We start from the raw sequence: 23,079 nt of genomic DNA on the forward strand, positions 1-23,079 counted from the left end.
TTCTGGGTCTCTTCCCCATGGATTAGTTGAGTCACTACTAGGTTTCTTTTGGGCTCAGAATGGTATGTTTTCTGAGAGAACAAGTATTCCACTTGGGCCCACAGTTAAGTTTCCCTCCGAGGATGGGAGGAGTAGGGACAGCTTGTCTGCTGCAGCCACTCCAAAGGAACAGGCTCTGATTTGATGAAATTGCCTTCGACACACAGCTGGGGAGCGTACATAATGCTTAGGAACTTTCTGCCTCACTGGACAAAAGTAAAAAGTGTCATTTGGTTTAAAAAGAAAATGAGGGGGGGTGAGAGACAGAAGAGAGGGAGGGAGGGGGACACAGCTCGAGGGGGAGGGAGAGAGAGGGAAGGAGAGGGAGAAGGGGAGAGAGAGAGAGACAGAGAGACACTTAATTCCCAGAGACAGCTCCCAGAGCATTAACTAAGTGTCAATTCAGAACCAGCATTACGTTGGTAAGCCTTTGCACACTTCCCTTCCCAAGGGAGGCACTCTCATGCTGACCTTCAGCCCCCATATTCTCAGAGGCTACAGAGGAAACCTGCTCTCAAGTGTAACACAGGACTCTTGCCCTTGAATGAATGCCTCCCCTTCTCTCTTCACACCTCTCCATGCACCTGTTGCTTCACTGGTGGGACTTCTGCTGTGCTCCCACGTGAGCGCTCAGGCTGAAGACCCCTCACCGGCAGGCAGGCTCCAGGTCTCACCAAGAATCTCCCACAGTTTCTTTCTCAGCCCACAGAGTATATAGATGCAGAAACCAGGGCCTGTCCTCCACTCACTTCTTGTTTGTGGGAACATTTATGGAGAGAAAGTTGGCAAAGTGGAAGCGTGAGCTCTATCTCCTATCAGCTGGGGAGGTGGAGCTTGTTGCCCTTGAATAGGACTGAGTCCTCTCAGTGTTCTGGGATAAACTTGTCTTGCCACTCACATCAGTTCCCAATCCAGCTGAGCCTGGTCAATGTCATCCATCAGCTTCATCAGCTTCTTCTTAAACTGATGTTCAAAGCGCACATCATCTTCAATAACCAGAGTCTTCTCCAGCTCTCGGTCAATCACCTGTAAAGATCATCAGTGGGAAGAGACCTTATGAGAAGTCCAATACCTATTTTTTATTAGGTGAATATATATTAAAAAGTCAAGAGTATAGTAGCACAGTATGTAATAGCTCATAACTGGAGTCTAAGCAAATGCCATCAATGGTAGAGTGGATAAATAAACTGGGGTATATTTTCAGCAATGAGGATGTACGATCTACAATTAAATGCAATGTTATAGATGAATCTCCCGAATGTAATCCTGAGAGGCTATACCTCAATACCCTATGGTTCCATTCACATAAACAAAAGTACAAAAGCAGAAAAAACTATTCTGTGCTGTTAGAAGTCAAGATGGTGATTACCCTTGGGGACTGTTCCCTAGAAGGAAATATGGAGGAGGTGCTTCTGGGGTGCTGGTAACCTGTTTCTTGAGCTGGGTGCTGGTTGACATGGCTGTATTTTTATTTCATTTGTGAAATTTCATTGGCCTGTATTTTACGATCTATTTAATTTTATATGTATCTATTACATTTCACTTAAAGTTTAAAGAAAAAAAATAGGCATAGACTGGGTCGTTCAAAGAGGGAAGGCAATCAAGGGGTCCTTCTTTAGGGACTTTCTCTTTTCTTGTGGGAACTGACCCTTAATCAAGAGCCCCACACTCCAATACCTCCCTCCATCTAAGCCATGGGTTCAAGTCCTGGCTTTGCCACTTCTTACCTAGACAAGATATTTAATTATTTTCTCTTGGATAAAATGAGCCCATGTGTCCTGACCCACTTCATATGATTTCTGTGTGACTTCTTGTATGAAATCATTTAATAAATGATGACATGCTAGATACATACAATACAAGGCATTCCTACTAAGGATAAGGATGCGTCAAAAGGAGTGTGGCCTCCTGAACCTGGGTATCTTCCCCTGTTATCATCTCAAGTGGCAACAAGGCTCCCTCTCACTGTTTGTTGCTGGCCTTGTGTCAGAGGGAGACACGAGGTAACAGAAACTTCCAAGCATACTTCCAGAACAGTTATGGCTTCACTTTATATCTGGCTGTAATTCACCTACAAAGTCCCACTTTCCTTCCTCCTTATTACAAAACTGCATATCTAAAACAAGCATTATTTACCTCTTTCCAGACAGAGTAGTGGCTGAGAAAGCAGCCAATTTCACCCCTGGTGAGAGGCCTAGAGGAGTAGGGATCTCGATATCCAGGCAGCATTTCAATATTCAGGGCCTTCAGCTGACTTGTGTTGAGTGCTCTGCATGACAGAGAACATGTCTGAAAATTAACAAGTTGAGATGTCCCCCCTACAGAAGCCAGAAAGAGAGAGTTCTGGATGTTCCTCAGAGCCCTTCTGCAATTGAGGAAGACTTCTCAGGTTTCCCATCATCCCTTAGGAGCCCCTCAGGGTTAACGTGTCATGGCAGCATTACAAGCTTGGCAAAGACAAGAGGATGTCTCATACTGGGTATACCCCTCACAATTGCCAACGTAGTTCTAAGTATTACCAGTTTTTTTGACAGCTTTGAAAAAGTATTTTCCTAATGAAGGACAAGTGGCTAATAGCATTAAATACTGGAGGGGATGAGGACAGGAAGAACTGTGTACATGTGCATGTCTTTCCTTTGGGCCTAATTTTTTTTTGAAGTTAAGAACAAAAATAGCAGAGACAATCTTGTGAGCAGAAAGAGAGAAGTGACTCCCTACATACAAAGTGTTCTCAACAAGATTAACAGCTGATTCTCAGAAACCATGGAGGCCAGAAGGCAGTGGGTTGACATATTCAAACCTGAAAAAGACTGTCAACCAAAAATTCTATATCTAATCAAACTATCCTTCAAAAATAAAGGAGAAATTAAAATATTTCCACATAAACAAAAACTGAGCATTTGTCACCAGCAGATCCGCTCTACAAGAAATACCAAAGGGAGTTCTAAGGCTGATATGAAAGGAAATTAGAGAGTGACATAAATCCATATAAAGAAATAAAGAGCATGGGGACATGTAACTGCATAGGTAAATATAAATGACAGTATAAATGTTTTTCATTGATAACTTTTTTTCTCTTTAAATTTTCTGATTTAAATTATAGCTGTGTAAAGCAATAATTGTAAGTCTCTATTAAAGGGCATATAATATAGAAAGAAGTAAATTGTTTGACAACAATAGAACAAAGGATGGTGAAAGGAATGAAGCAGTATAGAAGCTAAGCTTCTGTAGACCACTGAAATTCAGCTGGTTCTTTTAATCAAGATATAATTGACATACAACATTATATTAGGTTCAGATATATATTGACTTGATATTTGTATATATTATGAAATGATCACCACACTAAATCTAGTTAACATCTGTCACCCCACATAGTTACAAATTTTTTTTTCCTGTGATGAGAACTTTTAAGATCTACTCTCATAGCAACATTCAAATAAGCAACACAGTATTGTTAACTATAGTCACCATGCTGTACACAACAGCCCCATGACTTATTTATTTTATAACTGGAAGTTTGTACCTACTCACCTCCCTTTATCCATGTTACCCACCTTCCAACACTGCCTCTGGCAATCACCTCTGTTTTCTGTATCTATGAATTTGGGGTTTTTTTCTCTTTAGATTCCACATATAAATGAGACCATCTGGTATTTGTCTTTTTCTGTCTGACTTATTTCACTTAGCATAATGCCCTCAAAAGCCATCTATGTTCTTACAAATGGCAGGACTTCCTTTTTTAATGGATGAATATTTCATTGTATACGTTTATATGTACCACATCTTTTTTATCCATTCATCCACTGATAGGACTCTTAGGTTGGCTATTGTAAAAAATGCTGCAATGAACATGGGGGTACATATGTTTTGTTTTGTTTTGAAGTTGTTTTTTCATTTTCTTTGGATAAATACCCAAAAGTGGAGCTGCTGGATCATATGGTAGTTCTATTTTTAATTTTTTGAGGAAACTCCATACTGTTTTCCATAGTGGCTGCACCAATTTACATTCCAATCAACAATACAACAGAGTTCCCCTTTCGTTACATCTTTGTCAACACTTGTTATTTCTCGTCTTTTCGATAATGGCCACTCTAAGAATATGAGGTGATATCTCATTGTGGTTTTGATTTGCCTTCCCCTGATAATTAGTGATGTTTAGTACCTTTTAATGTACCTGTCGTCTACCCTTTAATGTACCTGTTGTCTAAAGAATGTCTTCTTTAGAAAAATGTCTACTTAGATCCTTTGCCCATTTTTTAAGTCAAGTCATTTGAGTTTTGTTGTTGTTTATGCTATTGAGTTGTATGAGTCTTTATATGTTGTGGAAATTAACCCCTTATCATGTATATGATTTGCAAATATTTTCTCCCATTAGGTAGGTTGCCTTTTCATTTTGTTGATAATTTCTTTTACAATGTAGTCCCACTTGTTTATTTTTGCTTTTGGTGTCAAATCCAAAAAACCATTGGCACAACTAATGTTGAGGACCTTATCCCCTATGTTTTCTTATAGGAGGTTTGTATTAATATAAACCAGATTGCTATACATTGAAATGGTCATTGTAATCTCCATGGCAGTCACTGAGAAAATAACTACAAAAATGTAGTAAAAGAAACAATAAGAGTATTAAAATGATAGAGTAGAAGATATCTTTTTAACACAAGAAGGCAATAATGAAGAACAGAGTGACAAAAAAGATGTAAGACATATAGAAAACAAATGGAGACTGACAGACATAAATGGGGTACATTAAATATGAGTGGATTAAACCCTACAATCAAAGGCAGAGCTTAGGAGAATGAGTTTTTCAGAACATGATTCAACTATGTGCTGTCTACAAGAGACAGACTAGATTCAAAGACACAAATAGGTTTAAAGTGAAAGGATGAAATAGGATGTAACCAATAATCACAAGAGAGTTGAAGGAGCTATATTAATATTTGACAAAGTAAACTTTTAAACAAAAGCAATTATTAGAGATAAAGATTAATAAAAAATCAACCCATCAGAAAGACAAAAATTGTAATTATACATGCACCTTACACCAGAGCAAAAACATGAAGCAAAAACTGAGAAACTGAAAAGAAAGATACTATTTAACAATAATACTGGGAGACTTTAATAAGACACTATCAATAATGGGTAGAACAACAAGGCAGAAGAACAACAAAGAAACAGAAGACTTGAACAACACCACAAACCAACTAGACCTGACATATCTATAGAACGTGACACCCAACAGCAGCAAAATACACATTCTTCTCAAGTTCACATGCAACATTCTCTAAGAAAAACCTTGTGTTAAACCATAAAAACCATATAGATCACAAATTAAGCCTCAGTAATCATATAAGGCATGTTCTCTGACCACAATGGAATTAATTAAAAATCAATAACAATAGGAAATTTGGAAAATTCACAAATATGTGAAATTAAACAACACACTCCCAAATAGCTAATGGGTCAAAGAAGAAATCACAAGGGAAATGAGACAATAGTTTGAGATGAATGAAAATGAAAACAAGGCATACCAAAACTTACAGGATGCACTTAGTGTAGTACTTGGGAGGGTTAGTAATAGCCATAAATGCCTATATTAAAAAAGAATACCTCAAATGAATAATCTGATCTTCCACTTTAAGAAATTAGAAAAAGGAAGGCAAAGTAAACCCAAAGCAAGCAGAAGGAAAAAATTAGGACTAGAGTGGAAATAAGTGAAATAGAGAATAGACAAACGATAGAAAAAAATCAACAAAACCAAAAGTTGGTTCTTTGAAAAGATCAACAAAATTGATAAACCTTTAGCTAAGCTGATCAAGAAAAAAAAAAAGTAGACTCAAATTATTTAAAAAAAAAGGAATGAAAGAGTGGGCAAACACTTACTGACCTTAGGGAAATATAAAGGATTATAAGATAATACTATGAACAATTGTATGCCAATAACTTAGATAACCTAGAAAAAGATTAATGAATTGTAAGAAAATTACAAATCAATGACTCAAAAAGGAATAAACATTCTGAATACACCTATAACAAGTAAAGCAGTTGAGTTAGTAGTAAAATTTCCCACAAAGAAAGATCCATAATCAGTTAGCTTCTTTGGGGAATTTTGCCAAGCATTTAAAGAATTAACACCAATCTTTCACAAACTTTTCCAAAAAACAGAAGACAGTAGGAACATTTCCCAGCTCATGCAATGAAGCTAGTATTATCCTGATACCAAAACTGGAAAAAGACATCACAAGAAAACTATAGGCCAATATCCTTTATAAATATAGACCCAAAATTCTCAAGAAAATACTAGCAAACAGAATTCAGCAACATATCAAAATGATTATACACCATGATCAAATGGGATTTATTCAGGATTGTAAGATTGGTTTAACATGTGAAAATCAATCAATATAATACAGCGTATCAATAGACAAAAAGATCACATGACTACACAATCATCTCAATAGGCACAGGAAAAGCATTTGACAAAATCCAACTATATATGGATTGAATGTTTATATTCACCCCAAGTTCATAAGTTGATGGTATTAAGAGGTAGGGCCCCAAGTCATAAGGGTGAAACTCGCATAAATGAGATTAGTGCCTTTACAAAAAAAGACATGGGAGAGGGTGCTTCTTCTCTCTCTGCTCTTGGCTATGTAAGGGAACAGCAAGAAAATAGCATCTACAAACCATAAAAGGGACCTCTCACCAGAATCCAACCACACTGGCACCCTGCTCTTGGACTTCTCAGCCTCCAGAACTATGAGAAATAAATGTTTATTTTTAAGCCACTAGTCTATGGTAATTTGTTATAGCAACCCAAACTGACAAAGACACCAACACCCTTTCACGATAAAAGCACTCAATTAAATAGGAATAAAAGGGAACTTCTATTCAGTAAAGACCAACTATGAAAACCCTCCACACACTAATATCATACTTAATGGTGAAAGATTGAATGCTTCCCCTAATATCAGAAGCAAGACAAGGATGTCCACACTATTTCTATTCAACATTTACTTGAGGATCTAACCAGGGAAATTAGGCAAACAAAATAAATAAATGATATTCAGATTAGAAAAGAGGAAGTAACACTATCTACATTTGCAGATGGCATAGTCTTGTATATAAAAAAATCCTGAGGAGGAATACACACACACACACACACACACACACATACTGTGTTAGAACTAATAAGTGAGTTCAGCAAGGATGCAGAATATAAGATCAATATGTAAAAATCAATTCTATTTCTATATACTTAGAAGTAAGCAATCTAAAAATGAAATTAGAGAAACAACTTCATTTACCATAACATCAAAAAGAGTAAAATACTTAGGAATAAATTTAACAAAAGAAACACAAGACTTCTGCATACTAAAAACTACAAAAAAATCAAAGAATTAAAGATCTAAATAAATGGAAAGATATCTCATGATCATGAACCAGAAGACTTCAAGTTATTATGATAGAAATGGTCCCCCCAGCTGATCCACAGATTCAATGCAATTCTTATAAAAATCCCAGCTATCTTTTCTTTGTGTAAAATGAAAAGCTGATGCTAAAATTCATATGGAAATGCAAGGGACCTAGAATAGCCTAAACCATCTTGAAAAAGAATAAGAAAGTTAAAGGACTCGGACTTTCTTACATATAAAGGTACAGTCAAATGATAGTGTGGTATTCACATAAGGATTGACATAATACATCAGTGGAATCCAACCGAGAGTCTAGAAATCAACCCTTACATTTATAGTCAATTGATTTTGACAAGGGTGATGACAATTTAATGGGGGGGGGGGGAAGAATAGTCTTTTTAACAAATGGTGCTAAGAGACCCAAACTATGTGCAAAAGAAGGAATCTGAATCCCTATCTCACACCATATAAAATATTAACTCAAAATAGAGCAAAAATTGAATGTGAAGAGATCTCTATGAGGTAGAACTATAAAACTCTTAGAAGAAAAGATAGAAATAAGTTTTTGTGACTTTGGACTTGGCAATGGATTATTAGATATAACACCAAAAGCGGAAGCAACAACAAAAATGTATATTGGGCTTCATCAAAATAAAAAACTTGTTTTGCAATGGATGCCATTATGAATTGAAAAGACAACACATACGAGAAAATATTTGCAAATTGTATATCTGACAAGAGACTTGTATGAGGAACAAATAAAGAACTCTTACAATTCAACTAGTTTCCCCTGGTCCATGTGGCCTATAAATAAAATCTGGGCTCTTAGGTATTTGAAGCAGTGGTTCCCAAACTCTCATGCACCAAAGAAAATGTTGCCAGATTTAGCAAGTAAAACATGGACCATCCATGTCAAATTTACTTTACTTTTAAATTTGACCATCCAGTCAAATTTAAATTTCATATAAACAATGAATAATTTCTTAGTGTAAGCCCATGCAATGTTTGGGATGAATTTAACTGAGTGTCCTATATTTTATGTGGCAACCTTACCAAAGAATCACCTTGAGGCTTAAGTTCAGATTCCCAGGTCCTGATTCAGCAGCCCTGGGCTGGGACTCAGGAAGCTGCTCTCTCTTAACCTTGGAGACCAGACATGGGTGTCCAGGGCACATTCTGAGAAACTCTGATTAAATTCTCTGAAAGTCATAAGAAGCTTCACAATAGCTTCTAGCCATACTCCTTAGAGCCATTCACATTCCAAACTAAGAAAAAACATGGAACTGCAGGTTTTGCAAAAATCTACGCCTTGAAATAAAGTGTCAAATAAAAGGGCAAAGGAAAGCAAAATAATAAACAACAGCTATAGCAAAACTCTTGAAGGAATTCAACGAAGTTCCCTGTGGGACTTTCCTGCCATATTCTTGGGAAAGGTGATGAGCCCAGGCAGGCTATGGTAAGATCTCACACAACAGGATATACAGATCGTTATGCATTTTTCCTCATTTATTCTCCTCAGGTGGCCCAAGTTTGGCCACTTTGCTCTAAATCAGGCTCTAAATGCAACTCTAAATGCATTCTTTCCAATACACTTTGGAAAGCTGGAAACCACCACAACCATTGCAAAAACCCCCAGAGAAAGGGGAAAATCACTTCCACTGTGAGCCTTCAGCATAATGAAGGCCAGAGTTCCCTGGATGTTGAGTGGATTTCAGGCCTACTCTACATGGTGAAATTAATTTAAATGCTGCTATCATTCATAAAGCTTTTCCCAAAGTAGGCTGCATGTGGCCGTTATAACAATGTGTCTATCTTCTAATGACTCTAGATTCCTCCTGCTGAGCACTAACCCTCTGTCAGAGAGGGCACCTCCCCACTCCAGCCATATCTGCAAGGATTCAAGAGAAAAACCCAACCCACTTTCCATCCACAGCCTCGACAATCTTGACCTCAATCTCTTGCTCGTACAGGGTGCGTAACATCCGGTCCCGCCTGTCCTTTCTGCGCTTGAGGTTGATCATGAAAATCTAACACAGAAAGAAAAAAGGAAAAGAAACACAGATCATTCAAGTCTTACTTTAGGCTGTTTGAAAAGTTAAGTAAATGTAAGGACCAAAGTTTTAATTAGAATAAGGAGTGGAAGAAAATAGGGAAAACCGTGGTGAAGATCTGTTTGTATTTCATATCAAGTCAAATGATACTAAATCAAACAGAATGACTTTCGAAACTGAACCATCTGCAATGACTTCACCCTCTCTTTGTTTCTCTGATGCTTGTTGGTGGACAGGTTTGCCGTGTTCTTGAGATAGGAAAGTTCAAAAAAATTACTCTTCAGGAGGCCAAGTGCGAATTAAACCCCAAATAGAAGACTCCAAGGTAGGAGGCAATTGGGCAAGTGTGTTAGATTTGTCAGCTGACCTAAGTCTACATCCTGACTGTTATTTACTAAGTGTCTGCCTTGGCCCAGTTCCCATGCCTCAGTTTCCTCATCTGTAAAACTGGGGTGATACTGGTCTTATCTCATGGGTTCTAAATATTAGCTATTCTTAAAGTTCATATCCACTCTAATAAATTTCAAGTCATTGAAGGAATGAGAAAAATCTAGTCGTAACACATTCCTTGCATTTCCAAAGGTTCCAAACAGAATTATCAAAGTCTCAATGTTAAGAGCTTCTTGGCCAGAATTGTTCAACTCCCCTAGAGACAAGGGAATTTCTCTGAAAGAAGTAAAGAGAAGGGGCCCTACCCTTGGAGGCAGCCCTTTGACAGAAGGGAGAAATGGAAAAGCATCATTTCCACAACATACTAGTCCATGAAGTCTGCAAGAATATGCATCCAGATTCCTTCCCAAGGGGGTTGGGTCCATCTTTAGCCCCTCATCTTAGCCCCTACATTCCTGATGGCTGCCCTAAACACATACATATCATGAAGCCATGGCAGGGAGTTATGGAGAGTGAGACAGTCCTGACTACTCTCAGATTTAAGGAGCCACAGAAATACCTCAAGACTCATGAACGCTATTACAGGTAAATATGTGTATTCCCAAGGTCCTTTTGCTACAAGTAGTAACAAACTCGCTCTGAACATTAAATTAGTCCTCTAAAGTACAAGACTTCAGCTGCCAGCAAGAAATATTGATGACACGTAGCATGGAAAAGGAGAAACCCATAGGAATAAGTTGAATGATGTTGGCTTCATCTTGACTTAACCACCAGATGACTTTGAGGAAGACACTGAATGCTTCAGGGTCCAGTTCGCTTGTTCATTAAAGGGGGCGTTGAACAACTTCATCTTGCAAGTACAACACAGATTAAAATGCCTATGATATGTGGTTTAGATAAAGCTTGCTTTATGCCATGCCTAGAATAAAGAAGAAACTATGTCTTGTAACCAGCCTGGCGTTAAGACTTTACTGGAGATGAAGCTTTGGTTCACATAGTCATTCTGAATGTAATCGTCACCATGTTCTATGTTTTACTGGATCAAAACCTACACTAAAATTCCAACCCTTCCTTCCAAAATATCCTCACTTCCATCCATGTGTAAAGCTCTGAGCAAAGAAACTGATGGGAAAACAAGATGTCCTCTTGAAAGAAATTATCCACCTAATTTAGGGCAAAGTGAATTCAGTGCATCATGATTTCATTACTTCTCTTGATTACCTGAGTATTTTTTTTTAAAACATAATTTCTGTGGTGACTCTATTTGCCTTGTTACTTGGGACTTCGTAACTTAATGGGTTGTGTTCTTTTACATTTCACGTTCTTCCTGTTTAGGATCACAGTGTGATGGGCCATGTTTCATCCCACAATTTTAAAAGATATGGAAAGGAAGGGGCATTTCCTCCTGTGTGTACATGGAGCTGCCCAAGGTCACTCCAGGAGAACAAAAACAAACCCAAACAACCCCCCCGCAGATTAACAGAAATACAACAAATAGTCCCCTCAAACCAGAGACCTCTAGTCTGGGAAGACTTTTGTAAATAATAATTCAGTCCCAGCTTCTGCCAGGACAAGTGCAGTAAAAATTGTAGCCATGAAGGAAAAACTCAGATGGCTTGCTCATACTTACTGAATAGTAAACAGAGAAAGAGCCACAGAGCCAAACGCAACCCAGACACTACCAACAAGGTCATGGAGTTCTGGGAGAATGAGAAAGGCCCGTGAAAATCCCTTTTTCCACCATCTTATCTCTCTTCTAGAGCCCAGGTTAATTATTTCCTGCACCTGTATCACCTCCTAGAGTTGGCATTTTCCAAAGACTTCTAGGGTGACCCAGTCCTTACACCCCCATCCAAATGGAAGGCCAGAGCTAGAAGATCCTGGTTTTGCCCCATTTGATTTCCTTCAGCTTGTTCCCCATAGGAATGTATTTAACTAGAAAAATGAGTCTATGTGAAGACACTTGTGTTCTTTCACCTGGAGAACTGAAGGCTGATGAGGGTTGCAGGGAAGGACAGCTCCAGTAAGATGTGGAAGCTGGGACAGTGCGTGGTGTGGACCAAACTTTTCTGCAGCCCCAGTTGTTCTTAAAAATTATTTGCACTTTATTCTAATTCCTCTCTTCCACATTAAAATCATCTCTTCTCATTCTGCCCTCTGTGGAAACAACATCATAGCTGCTAACTCTTTCTATTTAATATTCATGAAATATTCTTTCCCATTCCTGAAGCCCAGATTCATATCAATTTTATAAAAGAAATACCAATGCTTATCCCAGGAGCTTTTAGATGGCTGTACCTGGGGACATGTGTGACCCAGCACAGAATGATAAGCAAGGCTTTTTCTTTCACTGGAGCAATGGCAAGAGCACACAGCGCAAAACCTGGCCTATAACATACCCAGAATCCATGGAAAAGTTCTATCTCAGTGTGTGGATTCCTGAGGCACCGTCCTACTCTTTAGATCACCAAAGTCTTGAATCCTGATCAGCAGGTACATGACATAAGGGACCCGCAAAGGATTCAGTGACTTGGAGTCACACTTCGGCCACTCCCAAGTAGCTGTTGTGTATATTACCAAGAGAGGTACCTCTTTATATTCTTGCTTCCTTCTTCATGCAATCAAAACTTTATATTAAATATGGCCCTCGGAGTGCTATTATGAAGTTCTTACCCACTGAAAGAATTTTACAACAGGTTTCTTTTTTTCTCTTTTTCTTTTTCCTCTCAACCCTGCCCTCAACCTTTTTCCATGGAAGAACAGCACAGAGAAAATAAAGCACAGACTGTTCCAGAATGGTTTCTATCCACTCAGAATAAAGTTAAGGTCCTCTAATACTTAAAACATTATCCTCTTTACCCTTGAATCTTTATAGAAAGGTTTACAAAATATAGCAGTATCTGCTCCTAGAAAACATAAAATTCACTCATGATTAAATACTAACTTCTTTCTAACCCAATGATTAATTTGTTTTTGCCTTTTACCTTTTTAAAAAAATTATTTATTTGAATATAGTTGACACACAATATTACATTAGTTTCAGGTACATGTGATTCTTGTTTTTTTTATCTTTTATTTTTATTTATTTTTTTAAATAGGTTCCACACCCGACATGAGGCTTGAATTCACGACCCCGAGTCCAAGAGTCGCATGCTCCACTGACTGAGCTGGCCAGGAACCCCAAATGCTCCTTTTTTAAGATAAGAAAGCTGAGACATGACACAAATTGGGTTGTTTTCCCAAGACCTCGGTACCTTTTCAGCAGCCAAGCCAGTTTTGCTGACTCTCCGATGTAAGATCAGGCTCACACTCCAATATAAACATGTAAGCATGCCACATACATGCACATGTGTGCACATGCACACACGGGCACCTTTCCTACCTCATCAAATCCCATCTTGTCTGGATATTTAGGGACAACTGAAACAAACTGGGAGGGTTCCATTGGAGGACCGTCAACTGGAAGACACAAGAAACACACAGAGTGCTTTGTTAGGGAAAGGCTCAGGGAACAGAATTCCATCCACACACCTGGTGTCTAGGAACACAGTCTGGATGCCCGGGGCAGGGGTAACTGCTCAGCAGTTCTCCAGGACTGAGTGGATACACAAGAACCCTGATGGCCAGGGCTTCCAGAATGCTTGTTCATACACAGACTGCAATATTCACTCCATTTCCTTTAAGACTTATTTTCGGAGGAGATGAGAGTCAGTCTAGGATGACGGTTAAGAGTGAACGCTCTGGAGTCAGATGATCTGGGTCCAAACCTTGGTCTGGGAAAGTCTGGAAGAGTTAAGTGACCCTCCAAGCCTGTCTCTTCACGTGAAAAATCAGGATAATAAAAGTGTATCTCGTGGGGTGTTGTGAAATTTAAATGAGACCTGCATGCAAAGCACTCACCACCAGTAAATTGACATAGTAAAAACTCAGTAACTTTTAAGCTATTACTTACTGTGGCTCATAATGAAAGACCTCAAAAGTAGGCCAGACTTCTTCTAAATAATGCTTTCTCTGTATATTTTAAAGGGGACTAGTCTGGGACTATTTTTATCCCATTCAGGCAGGTTTAGCTACAGGTATGCAAAAGGTCCTTTATTTTAACAGGAACTTGCTTTTGAGGGCCAGCCCACATCCCAAAACTTGGTACAGGGCTAACAGGTAAATTTCCAGATGGGAGGCACACTGCATCTTAAGTAATAAAAGATTCATTTATTTCATACTCGAAAAAAAGTTTTCTTTACAAACTATACATTTGAAAGGTCGGAAGCAATGCTGAGTGGAGAATCTGGAAAGGTCTTGAAGATTTTTGGAATTGCAAATCCAAAGTACTCATTTGGTTTTCCTTAAAGGGGTAATACAAAGAAAACACAGTGAGAGCTGGTAACTTGGGTGGTTTGAGGATCTGTTGGTGGTGGCCATCACCACTATTCAGCATTACCCATCTCCTCCAGTCCAGGCAGATGAGAGGAATCACTTCCTCACCCTTGAAGTTGGTCATGGCCTTGTGAACTGCTACTTCTCAGCTCTCCAAGCCCTCCTTCCATTCCCACCCTTGCCCACCACAACGGTCACAGCAGATGTTGATAATGGAGAAGCCGCATATTTGAAGCAGCCTAGAATGATGTGCCAACATCGGGAGGACAGCTGCCCAGAAGGAGGCCAGGACCACTGCAGACTTTGAATTGCAAGAAATATGCCATTGCTGTAGGAAGCCAGCGAGATTTTGTCACTATTTGATATCCCAGCATAACCTCTTCATCCTTCTGACTGAGATACTGTCCAAAGAGTATTATTTGTTTAACTTACCCTTCCCTGGGATATTAAAGAGAAACCATGACATCCAGTTTCACTTATGATTGAATGATGTGAAGTTCTAGAAGGTAGTGAGACAGGTCTCCTAAGCCAAACACAAGAGTTGGTCTCATTCATTCAAGCCTAACCCCTATGGTCACATTTCTATGAATACACAGTGCATGTGTTTCTGTTTCCATTAGAAGCCCAGAATATTTTGTTCCTTTCTGCTCCACCCCACTCCTCATTAATTTTTTTTTTAAATCAACAAATATTGATGGAAGAGCCACCATGTACAGAGTTAGGCTTTTGAGAGAAAGAAACTTAGCATACAAACTCCTTTTTGTTCATAATGTTGTTTGAGGAGCTGTCTGGCTCTCCCTCCTTGGGTCTTGGAGTTGGGAGGGGGTTATATTTTGAGTTCCTCTTTTCCCGCTGTTGGTCTCTGTTTGGCACTCACATGGCCTGCGTGGCTTTAACATTTCAGCCAAAGAGGCTGCTTTTAGCCATTTTGCTTCCATCAAACAGGGGCAGTCACTGCAATCACAGGACAAGTGTCCCCCACAAGCCACAAATGGCTGGCTTCTGAAAGCCACCATTGAGCAAAAATATGAGAAATATGTCTGGGTTTTGTCCCCGAAGACAGAGCAAAGCCACTGGGAAAGACGGGGAATGATACAAGTCAGACCTAAGAAATTTACTGTGCAAGGAGAAGGGATGTGTTTTCGCTTCATCAGAGTTGAAGGTCAGGTATATCCCAGCTTTGGTTGAGGTCATTTCTGACTCCATTGTTCATAATTTATCAGTCCCTCATTGAATCCCTCCCTAGACATAGCCCCTCACTGTGCCACACCAATTGAGACAATATGTTTTACTGGCTACTGGATAGTTTCAAGACCTAGGAATAATAATCACAACTACTATGATAGAGATCTTATTATCCACTGAACTCTGGGCTACACTCTTGACATATATAATCACAGTTATTTAATTTTCACGACATGTACCATGGGATAAGTATGAGTGTCCCTATTTTTACAGATAAAGAAACAAAGGCTTCAACAACTTGCCCAAGGTCACAGAGCTGATAGAGCTGGTATTTGAACCTAAGTCTGACTCCTGAACCTTTTACCCCCACTCGGCCTGCCCCCAAAGCTGGTCCTTGGTAGCCATTGGCATCAAGTTGGTCTTGGCAACTGGGCTGAATTCACAGAAGCTCAGTTAGCTAAGTCGTTGCTCCTGGGTGACCATCACTTGTTGCTTTTTCTGTAGTCTACACTGGAGCACGCACTATCCAGCAGTGTACAATGCGCCAGCTCAGTCATGCCCCCCAAAATATTTGAGAGATCATGCTTGTACCAAATCCTAACTAAATCATAATCATTTAATCATAATCCTGAGGTTGTCCTGAACTTCTTGGATTGCTGTAGCCACCACCCTAGCTCGGATCCTCACTCACCATGATTGGGCTGGGTTTTTTAAAATTTTATTAATTAATTTATTTATTTAAGAGAGAAAGAGAGGGCATGAGCTGGTGGGGAGGGGCAGAGGGAGAGGGAGAGAATCTTAAGCAGGCTCCACATTCAGCATGGAGCCCAATGCTGGGCTCAATCTCACGACCCTGAGATCATGACCTGAGCCAAAATCAAGAGTCGGACGCTTGGGGCGCCTGGGTGGCTCAGTTGTTAAGCGTGTGCCTTCAACTCAGGTCGTGATCCCAGGGTCCTGGGATCGAGCCCCACATCGGGCTCCCTGCTCTGCGGGGAAGCCTGCTTCTCCCTCTCCTACTCCCCCTGCTTGTGTTCCCTCTCTCGCTATGTCTCTCTCTGTCAAATAAATAAATAACATCTTTAAAAAAAAAAAAAAGAGTCGGATGCTTAACCGACTGAGCCACCCAGGCGCCCCCATGCTTGGGCTGTTTTAATATTTTTCAAATTCTCATGCACTTGGTCTTACTTCATTCTAACTCGTTATGCACACTATTGTCAAAATAATCTTCTTCTTCAAGCACAGCACTGGTCTTGACCACAACAGTCACACTCAACACTTTGCAATTTGTTAAGTGCTTTCATATTCATGACATCATTTGTCTTCATTTATCTTTTGGTTGTTTTTATAGATGAAGAAATTGAGACCCACCCAGATGTAGACTTGCCCAAGGTCAAATAGGGAATAATTGGTGCCAAGATCCAATAGTGAGTGATTGGTAATATTATCAGACCTTCCAACTTCATGTCCAATAATCTTAATAATCTTTACATGACATTCTATGGCTCCAGAATGTTGTCACCGAGAAGGGCACGTGAGATCTCCCATCACCTCATGCTCTGACTTGCAAGACCAATCCCCTCACGCCTTTTATATAACCCATTGACTTCTTTCACCTTGACAAGATCTAGCCTCCTGTCATTCATCCCCCAATTTTCTGTACATGAAGCACATTCCCAAATTTTCTGTACAGCTCCTAACATATGAAGTGAGTAAATACATGTAGAGTGATGGGCAGAGTGCTTCCTGTGCACCTTAGCTGGTGGTGTACACCCCGTCTCCCACCCCACCCAGCTCCTCACTCTGCTCTCTGAAACTCCAGTCTGTAATTCATCAACTCTTTGACATTTTTAGTCTCTTACTTTCTCTGAATGTCTCTTTACCTTTTTATTTTAACTAAAATTTGGCTTTCCTTGGAGGACACTGCTTCTCTTTCACCCGTCAGAGTAGAAGCTGATTTTTCTTATCTCCTCCAATTCACTCCCAAACTGTTTCCCTTTCATCCCTCAAAACCCCCAGCTTCTTTGAAGTGTATGTTAGCACCCTCTGCCCCCTAGCCATGCCCCCCTCAGCCACTGATGATGACAGCCTTTGGCTCACAATCTCATTGTTCCTGCCATCATTCTTAAAACTTTAGCATCCGCATGGTGATCCACCTGACAACGGGGCTTCTAGGTCCTGTACTAACAATCATTCTTTCAGTGACCCACTACCATGTCTGCCTCCATCACCTCTTTCATGTACTCGTGTCCATCGGTATCCAACCTAGATTTCTTGGGCTAGCACTCTAACCACCCCTTGTAAAGACTCTTGATCTGCTTCCACTGATCTTGCTTGGTAAAATCCCAATCCTGCTTAAACTTGATTATCCCCTTACTCAGCCTCAAGAATACTGCAAGAGAAATTCACACAATTGTGTTGACTGAATCACTTTAAAATTACAACCACAGATGTCACATTGGCACTCGACACTGCCAAATGATGCAGCTATGCTTCCATAGTAAATTTACTTTCCCACTCTCCGAGCGATCTGTTTCATGCCTTGTCCTCTTTCCTGACACTTCCAGCATCTCTCTCAAGCTGATGGACTACATACCTCATAAAAAAAATAGTCAAAGTAGACCTGCCTTTTCCTTCCACCTCAAGTCCACAAACCCAGCTGCATCTGTACCTACACATTCTTCCTTCCCATCTGCTAGGGTGGAAGAAGCCTCTCTGTTCCCACCTCGGACAACTTCTCCAATACTGTCTTAGATTACAACGCCTCTTGTTTTCTCAAGGACTTCAGCCTCACAACTGCCTTCTTCTCTTCTACATCATCTGGTTCTCTTTATATACTGAATCCTTCTTGTTAGTATATGAATATGCTAAAATCTTGTTAGTATATGAATATGCTAAAAAACAACACAAAACAACTTCTCCTTTGATCTCTCATTCCCTTTCAGCCACCATCCTATTTCTCTATCCCCATCTCAACAAGCTTCCACTTTCTCAACTCCCCATTGTCCTCCCTTTGGCCTACTCCAGTGGGCTTGTGTCCCCATTATTGCACCGTAGTAGCTCTTATCAAGGTCATCACAGATCTTTATCTTGACAGAACCAATGTTAAATTCCCTATCCTCATGTTACTGGACTTCTCAGCCACAGCTGGCTCCTTCCTGAGACACTTCTCAATTTTTCCTTTTAGCTTCTTGGCTGTTTGTCTCCCCCAGGGATCTGTCCTGTTCCCTCCCCTCTTCTCTTTCTATGATCTTTTACTAAACAAGTTTGCACTGTTCCATGACTTCAAATGTCCTTTTAATGCTGATGACTTTCAAATGTCTGTCTCCAGCTGGAGTATCGACCCTGAACTCCAGACTCATATCCAAATATCTCTTAACTTCTTCACTGAGATGTTTTAAAAATATCGTAAGCTTACATGACCAAAACTTCCCTCCCCAAATATTTTCCTATTTCATTAAAGGGTATCCTGGGCCCAAATCCTGGTGTCATCTGGATTCCTTCCTTTCCTTTGTTGGCTGCATCCAGGTCTCTGTAAGTCCTGTTGGCTCTACCAACAAAATATATCCTAACTCCATCTGCTTCTCATCACCTCCCTGCTACATCTTGCATCCCAACCACCATCTTCTCTCACCAAGAGAGAGGAACTGCTCCTCCTATACTCAGATGTCCACACCACAGACTGAGTAATCTTTCTAAATGCATACATCACATCATGCCACTCCCCCCGCCCCACCCCACATGTTATCCCATTACTCTTAAAATAAAATCTGAATTTTTTGCTGTGGCCGCAAGGCTCTGCTTGATCTGGACACATCTTCCTTCATGACCTCATCTCCTTCTACTCAACTCCTCTGTACTCTGACTACATTGGCCTGTTGTTCTTGGAGCATCACAATCTCTCCTAACAACCTTTGTAGTTTTGGGGGGGTTTTGTTGTTGTTGTTTTGTTTTGTTTTGTTTTAAGTAGGCTCCCTGCCCAGTGTGGAGCCCAATGCAGGGCTTGAACTCATGACCCTGAGATCAAGACCTGAGCTGAGATCAAGAGTCAGACTCTTAACCGACTGAGCCACCCAGGCACCCCGGTAGTTCTTTCTACTTGGAACACTCTTCACCCAAGTATTCATGTGGCTGCTCCCTTGGTAGATTGTCTATCTCTCTGTGTTGGAACATAAATTCCTTGATGGTGAAGCTTCTGCTGATTTTGCACTGTTGTATCTCCAGCATCTTGAACGATCCATGGAATATAGTAAGTGTTTAATCAGTACTTACAGCCTGACTCTCTCTTCTAAAATCTTCCTTGCTTCCTTATTGCTTTCAGGATGGGCATTCTGCCTTAGCTGGGCAATTCAAGGGCCACAACAATTAAGCCACCCTAACCCTCAAATTTTATTTACTTCTACTATTCAAAGCCAACTCTCTTCCAGGGTGAGAATGCTTTTTGGATGATATCTTTGCTCAGTCTGTTTCCTCTGCCTATAGTGCCCTCACTGTATCACTCCTTCTGTTTAAACTTCTAGCAAAGCCCAGCTTGAGAACCACCAGGGCTTGGTGGACTCTCCTAGAACACACCTGCCCACAGCAATTTCTCCCTATTCCAAATTCCAACTGGTCTTATATGTGCTCCTCTTACAAAGCACTGTACTGCGCTATTGGGATCTTTTAATGGTTGTCCTGTGTCTCCAGTTAAATAGGTACACCCAAAACAGAGAATTGGTTGTAAAATGTTTTGAATCCCTCATAGAGTGACTCACAGATTGTAGGAAGGCATTCAATGTTTGTACATAAATATAATTCTTGTTCTAATGCTGCAATTGGGATAGTCTATTAGCAGCCAGATTCCAGATGCTGTGCAAAATGTTTTAACATCTGGCTCATCTTTCCTGAGGACACTTGACAGATATGATTTCATGATTAATCCTTTTCTTAATCCTACAGTGGCCTCCAGTCTGTATTTCTGCATTATTACCCTCAAAGGTTTATTTTTCTAATCATTTTTCTTACTCCAATTATGTTCTACTTTTTAAAATTCAGAATCTGAAATTTTAACAAAATTATAACTAAAGAAGGTAAATGCAAGAATTAAATAAAATGCCATATATAAAGTGCCTAAGATTAGAGTTGGTATGCATTGGGAGATCAATAATGACAGCTATAAATTATAGGTTCTTTTCAGATGAATTCTACTTACATAGCATGGTGTTGTGCATGATTGTAATTTATAATAATTAAAAACTTTATTGACAATGTGTGTGCTTCTATGTACAGAGAAGCTTCTGTGCTCTCAGTTCTATGAGGGGAAACAAGAGAAGGCAAGGCTCTCACCATCCCTCTCTGAGCTGCCATCTACTTGGAGTCAAGTCTGATGGCGATGAAACGGGGGTGATAAGGGGACGCACATTACCAAGGGTCAAACTGAGTCCTAATAACCACAACGCTTCAATATTTTATGGAGTTGATGTCCATTATTTTATTTGCCTCTCCTATCCCTGCAAAGTAAGTGCTATTATCCTCACTCCACAGATAAAGGAACTAAAGCTCCAAGAGGTGAATTCCCCCTTCCTAAGTGACAGAGCTTGGGTTGAAATTCATTATTTTGGATTCAGGTTCAGTGCTCTTTGCAATACAGTTTTCATGTGTTCCCTTACTCGTTCTTTCACTTGTTTGGTCATACATTCAGCAACTATTTGTTTGGTAGCAACCATATATCATGCACTGTGCTAGGTGCTTGGGATAAAAGGCAGTAAGATACTGCCCTTGTCTAGAACATAGACAATAGGCAGAAACAGTATGTATTAAAGAAATTCACAAAAGAAATTCCTAAGGGCTGGTTCAAGAAATACTGTCTCAATGAACTAGCTCCTTATTCAATTCTCATCCCCCCCAAGGAAGGCTGGATTTTTTGTTCATTATCCCTATTATTCTCTATATACTCAGAAAGCAATAGTATCTCTTGTTGCTTTTTTCAAACCCAGGGACACTGAGATGAGGAAAGACTGGATGGCTTACAAACTATCATGCACATCAGCATGCAAAGCTTGTCATGGTAGGAGTGCTCCTCTCCTCATCCCAAGTATAGTCTATGGACGTACTTTACTCAGCACCACTGATGTGCTCCGGGCATATTGAGCTGACTGATATTTTGCAAACAGAAGCTTATATAAATACAGTAGGAGAGCCTGCTATTTAAAGGAATCTTCAGATGAATCTTTTAAATTATTATTGTCTTTCTTACCTTCGGGTCCCAACTATGTTTCTTTTAAAAAAAAAAAAACTCTCCTTTTTCTCTATTTCCTTGCTTCTTAGTTACTTCTCAAACACTTTGAATTCTGATTCAGCCTTTTCGAAACCATCCTTGTTATGGGCATTAGCTGAAAAATCCATTGGACTTCCAGTCTTTATCTTACTTGAACTTCCTTCCACATCTCACACTCCTGTTTTATTGAAATTCTGGGATGTCACATTATCTTGTTGATGGAATCTCAACTCAAGTCTTTAGGCTTGATAGATTCATCTCTCCATCTCTTCCCTAGACATTTCAACCTAAACTCATTCACTCATTTATTCATTCAGTTATTCAACAAATATTTACTGGGTGCCTACTAGGTGACAGGCAAAGGACTATACTTTGAGACAAATATGATGAACAAGGCATTTACTGTCTGAAGGTGGGAAGCAAGAAATAGATATTCGCAGGCAACTCAGTGGGTCTAAAAATGAACTCATGATTTTTCTTTGCAAACGTCCCCTTTATTCTGCGTGCTCTATACCATTTAAAGCTCCTACAGTGATTCCAAAGCACTCAAGTCAGAACTTAGAAGTTTTTCTCTGCTTCCTTTTGCTCAGCCACAGACTCTTGGCTGAGTCCCTTCAAGCCTATGTCACGAGGTTCTCTTAATCTCTTCCTTCCTCTCCATGCCCCCTGGTCCTGCCCTAGCTCGTATCCTCACCATCTCTTGCCTAGTTTACCATGTAACGTCCAAAATGTCCTCTTCACCTCTGGCCTGAGCCCAGCCATCCCCTGCCCCACCCTACTCCAGCCATACTTCTCTTACTGTGAGAGAAACCATTCTAAATCCAGATTTCAATCAGACATTTCTCTGCTAAAAATCTCTTTAAGAGCTCCCCTCCTTTCAGGAAAAGTCCAAACACCTTCTTATATACATTAGAGGTCCTTCTGGCTGGGCTCCTGCCCACTTTCCAGCCTCACTTCCTGCTGTGCCTCCCCAGTCATCCCCATTGCCCCCACACACACATCCTACCCTCCCGTGACGAATAACAGAATTTCTCAGATGCTGCGTGAAAATGAAGTGCAAATATTCCGTCCTTTGGGAAGCCATTTCCAACATCCTTCCAGGCAGGGTTTATCCATTACCTTCTCCTTTAGCCACCACTGCACATTATACACCATAATTAGTATGGTGACTGATTATTGAGCATTTACCGATTCTGACATCATGCTAGACACAGAGGCAATAAGGATGCCGTGTTTAAGGACATGAGCTTTGCAGATTGCAAGACTGGTTCAAGTCCCAACCTGTCATTTGTTTAGCAAAGTGATCTAGGGCAAGTTGCTGACACTCTACTTCTTCATCTGTGATATGGGGATAATAAAAACCCTT

At 40.0% G+C, this 23,079-nt stretch overlaps 1 protein-coding gene across 1 annotated transcript in view; it reads right to left on the bottom strand.

Moving 5' to 3' along the window:
- COLGALT2 (collagen beta(1-O)galactosyltransferase 2) overlaps nucleotides 1-23,079 on the bottom strand; it is a 106,347-nt gene that overhangs the window by 7,773 nt on the left and 75,495 nt on the right. The window contains exons 7-10 of the mRNA XM_032393020.1: nucleotides 13,281-13,357; nucleotides 9,378-9,484; nucleotides 2,176-2,308; nucleotides 938-1,065 (exon numbers count right to left, since the gene is read on the bottom strand). Of these exons, the coding sequence (XP_032248911.1) occupies nucleotides 938-1,065; nucleotides 2,176-2,308; nucleotides 9,378-9,484; nucleotides 13,281-13,357 (445 nt within the window). The remainder of the gene's footprint in view (nucleotides 1-937; nucleotides 1,066-2,175; nucleotides 2,309-9,377; nucleotides 9,485-13,280; nucleotides 13,358-23,079) is intronic.

The sequence above is a fragment of the Phoca vitulina genome, unplaced genomic scaffold (assembly GCF_004348235.1).
Source record: "Phoca vitulina isolate PV1807 unplaced genomic scaffold, GSC_HSeal_1.0 scaffold71, whole genome shotgun sequence".
Taxonomy (NCBI): Eukaryota; Metazoa; Chordata; class Mammalia; order Carnivora; family Phocidae; genus Phoca; species Phoca vitulina.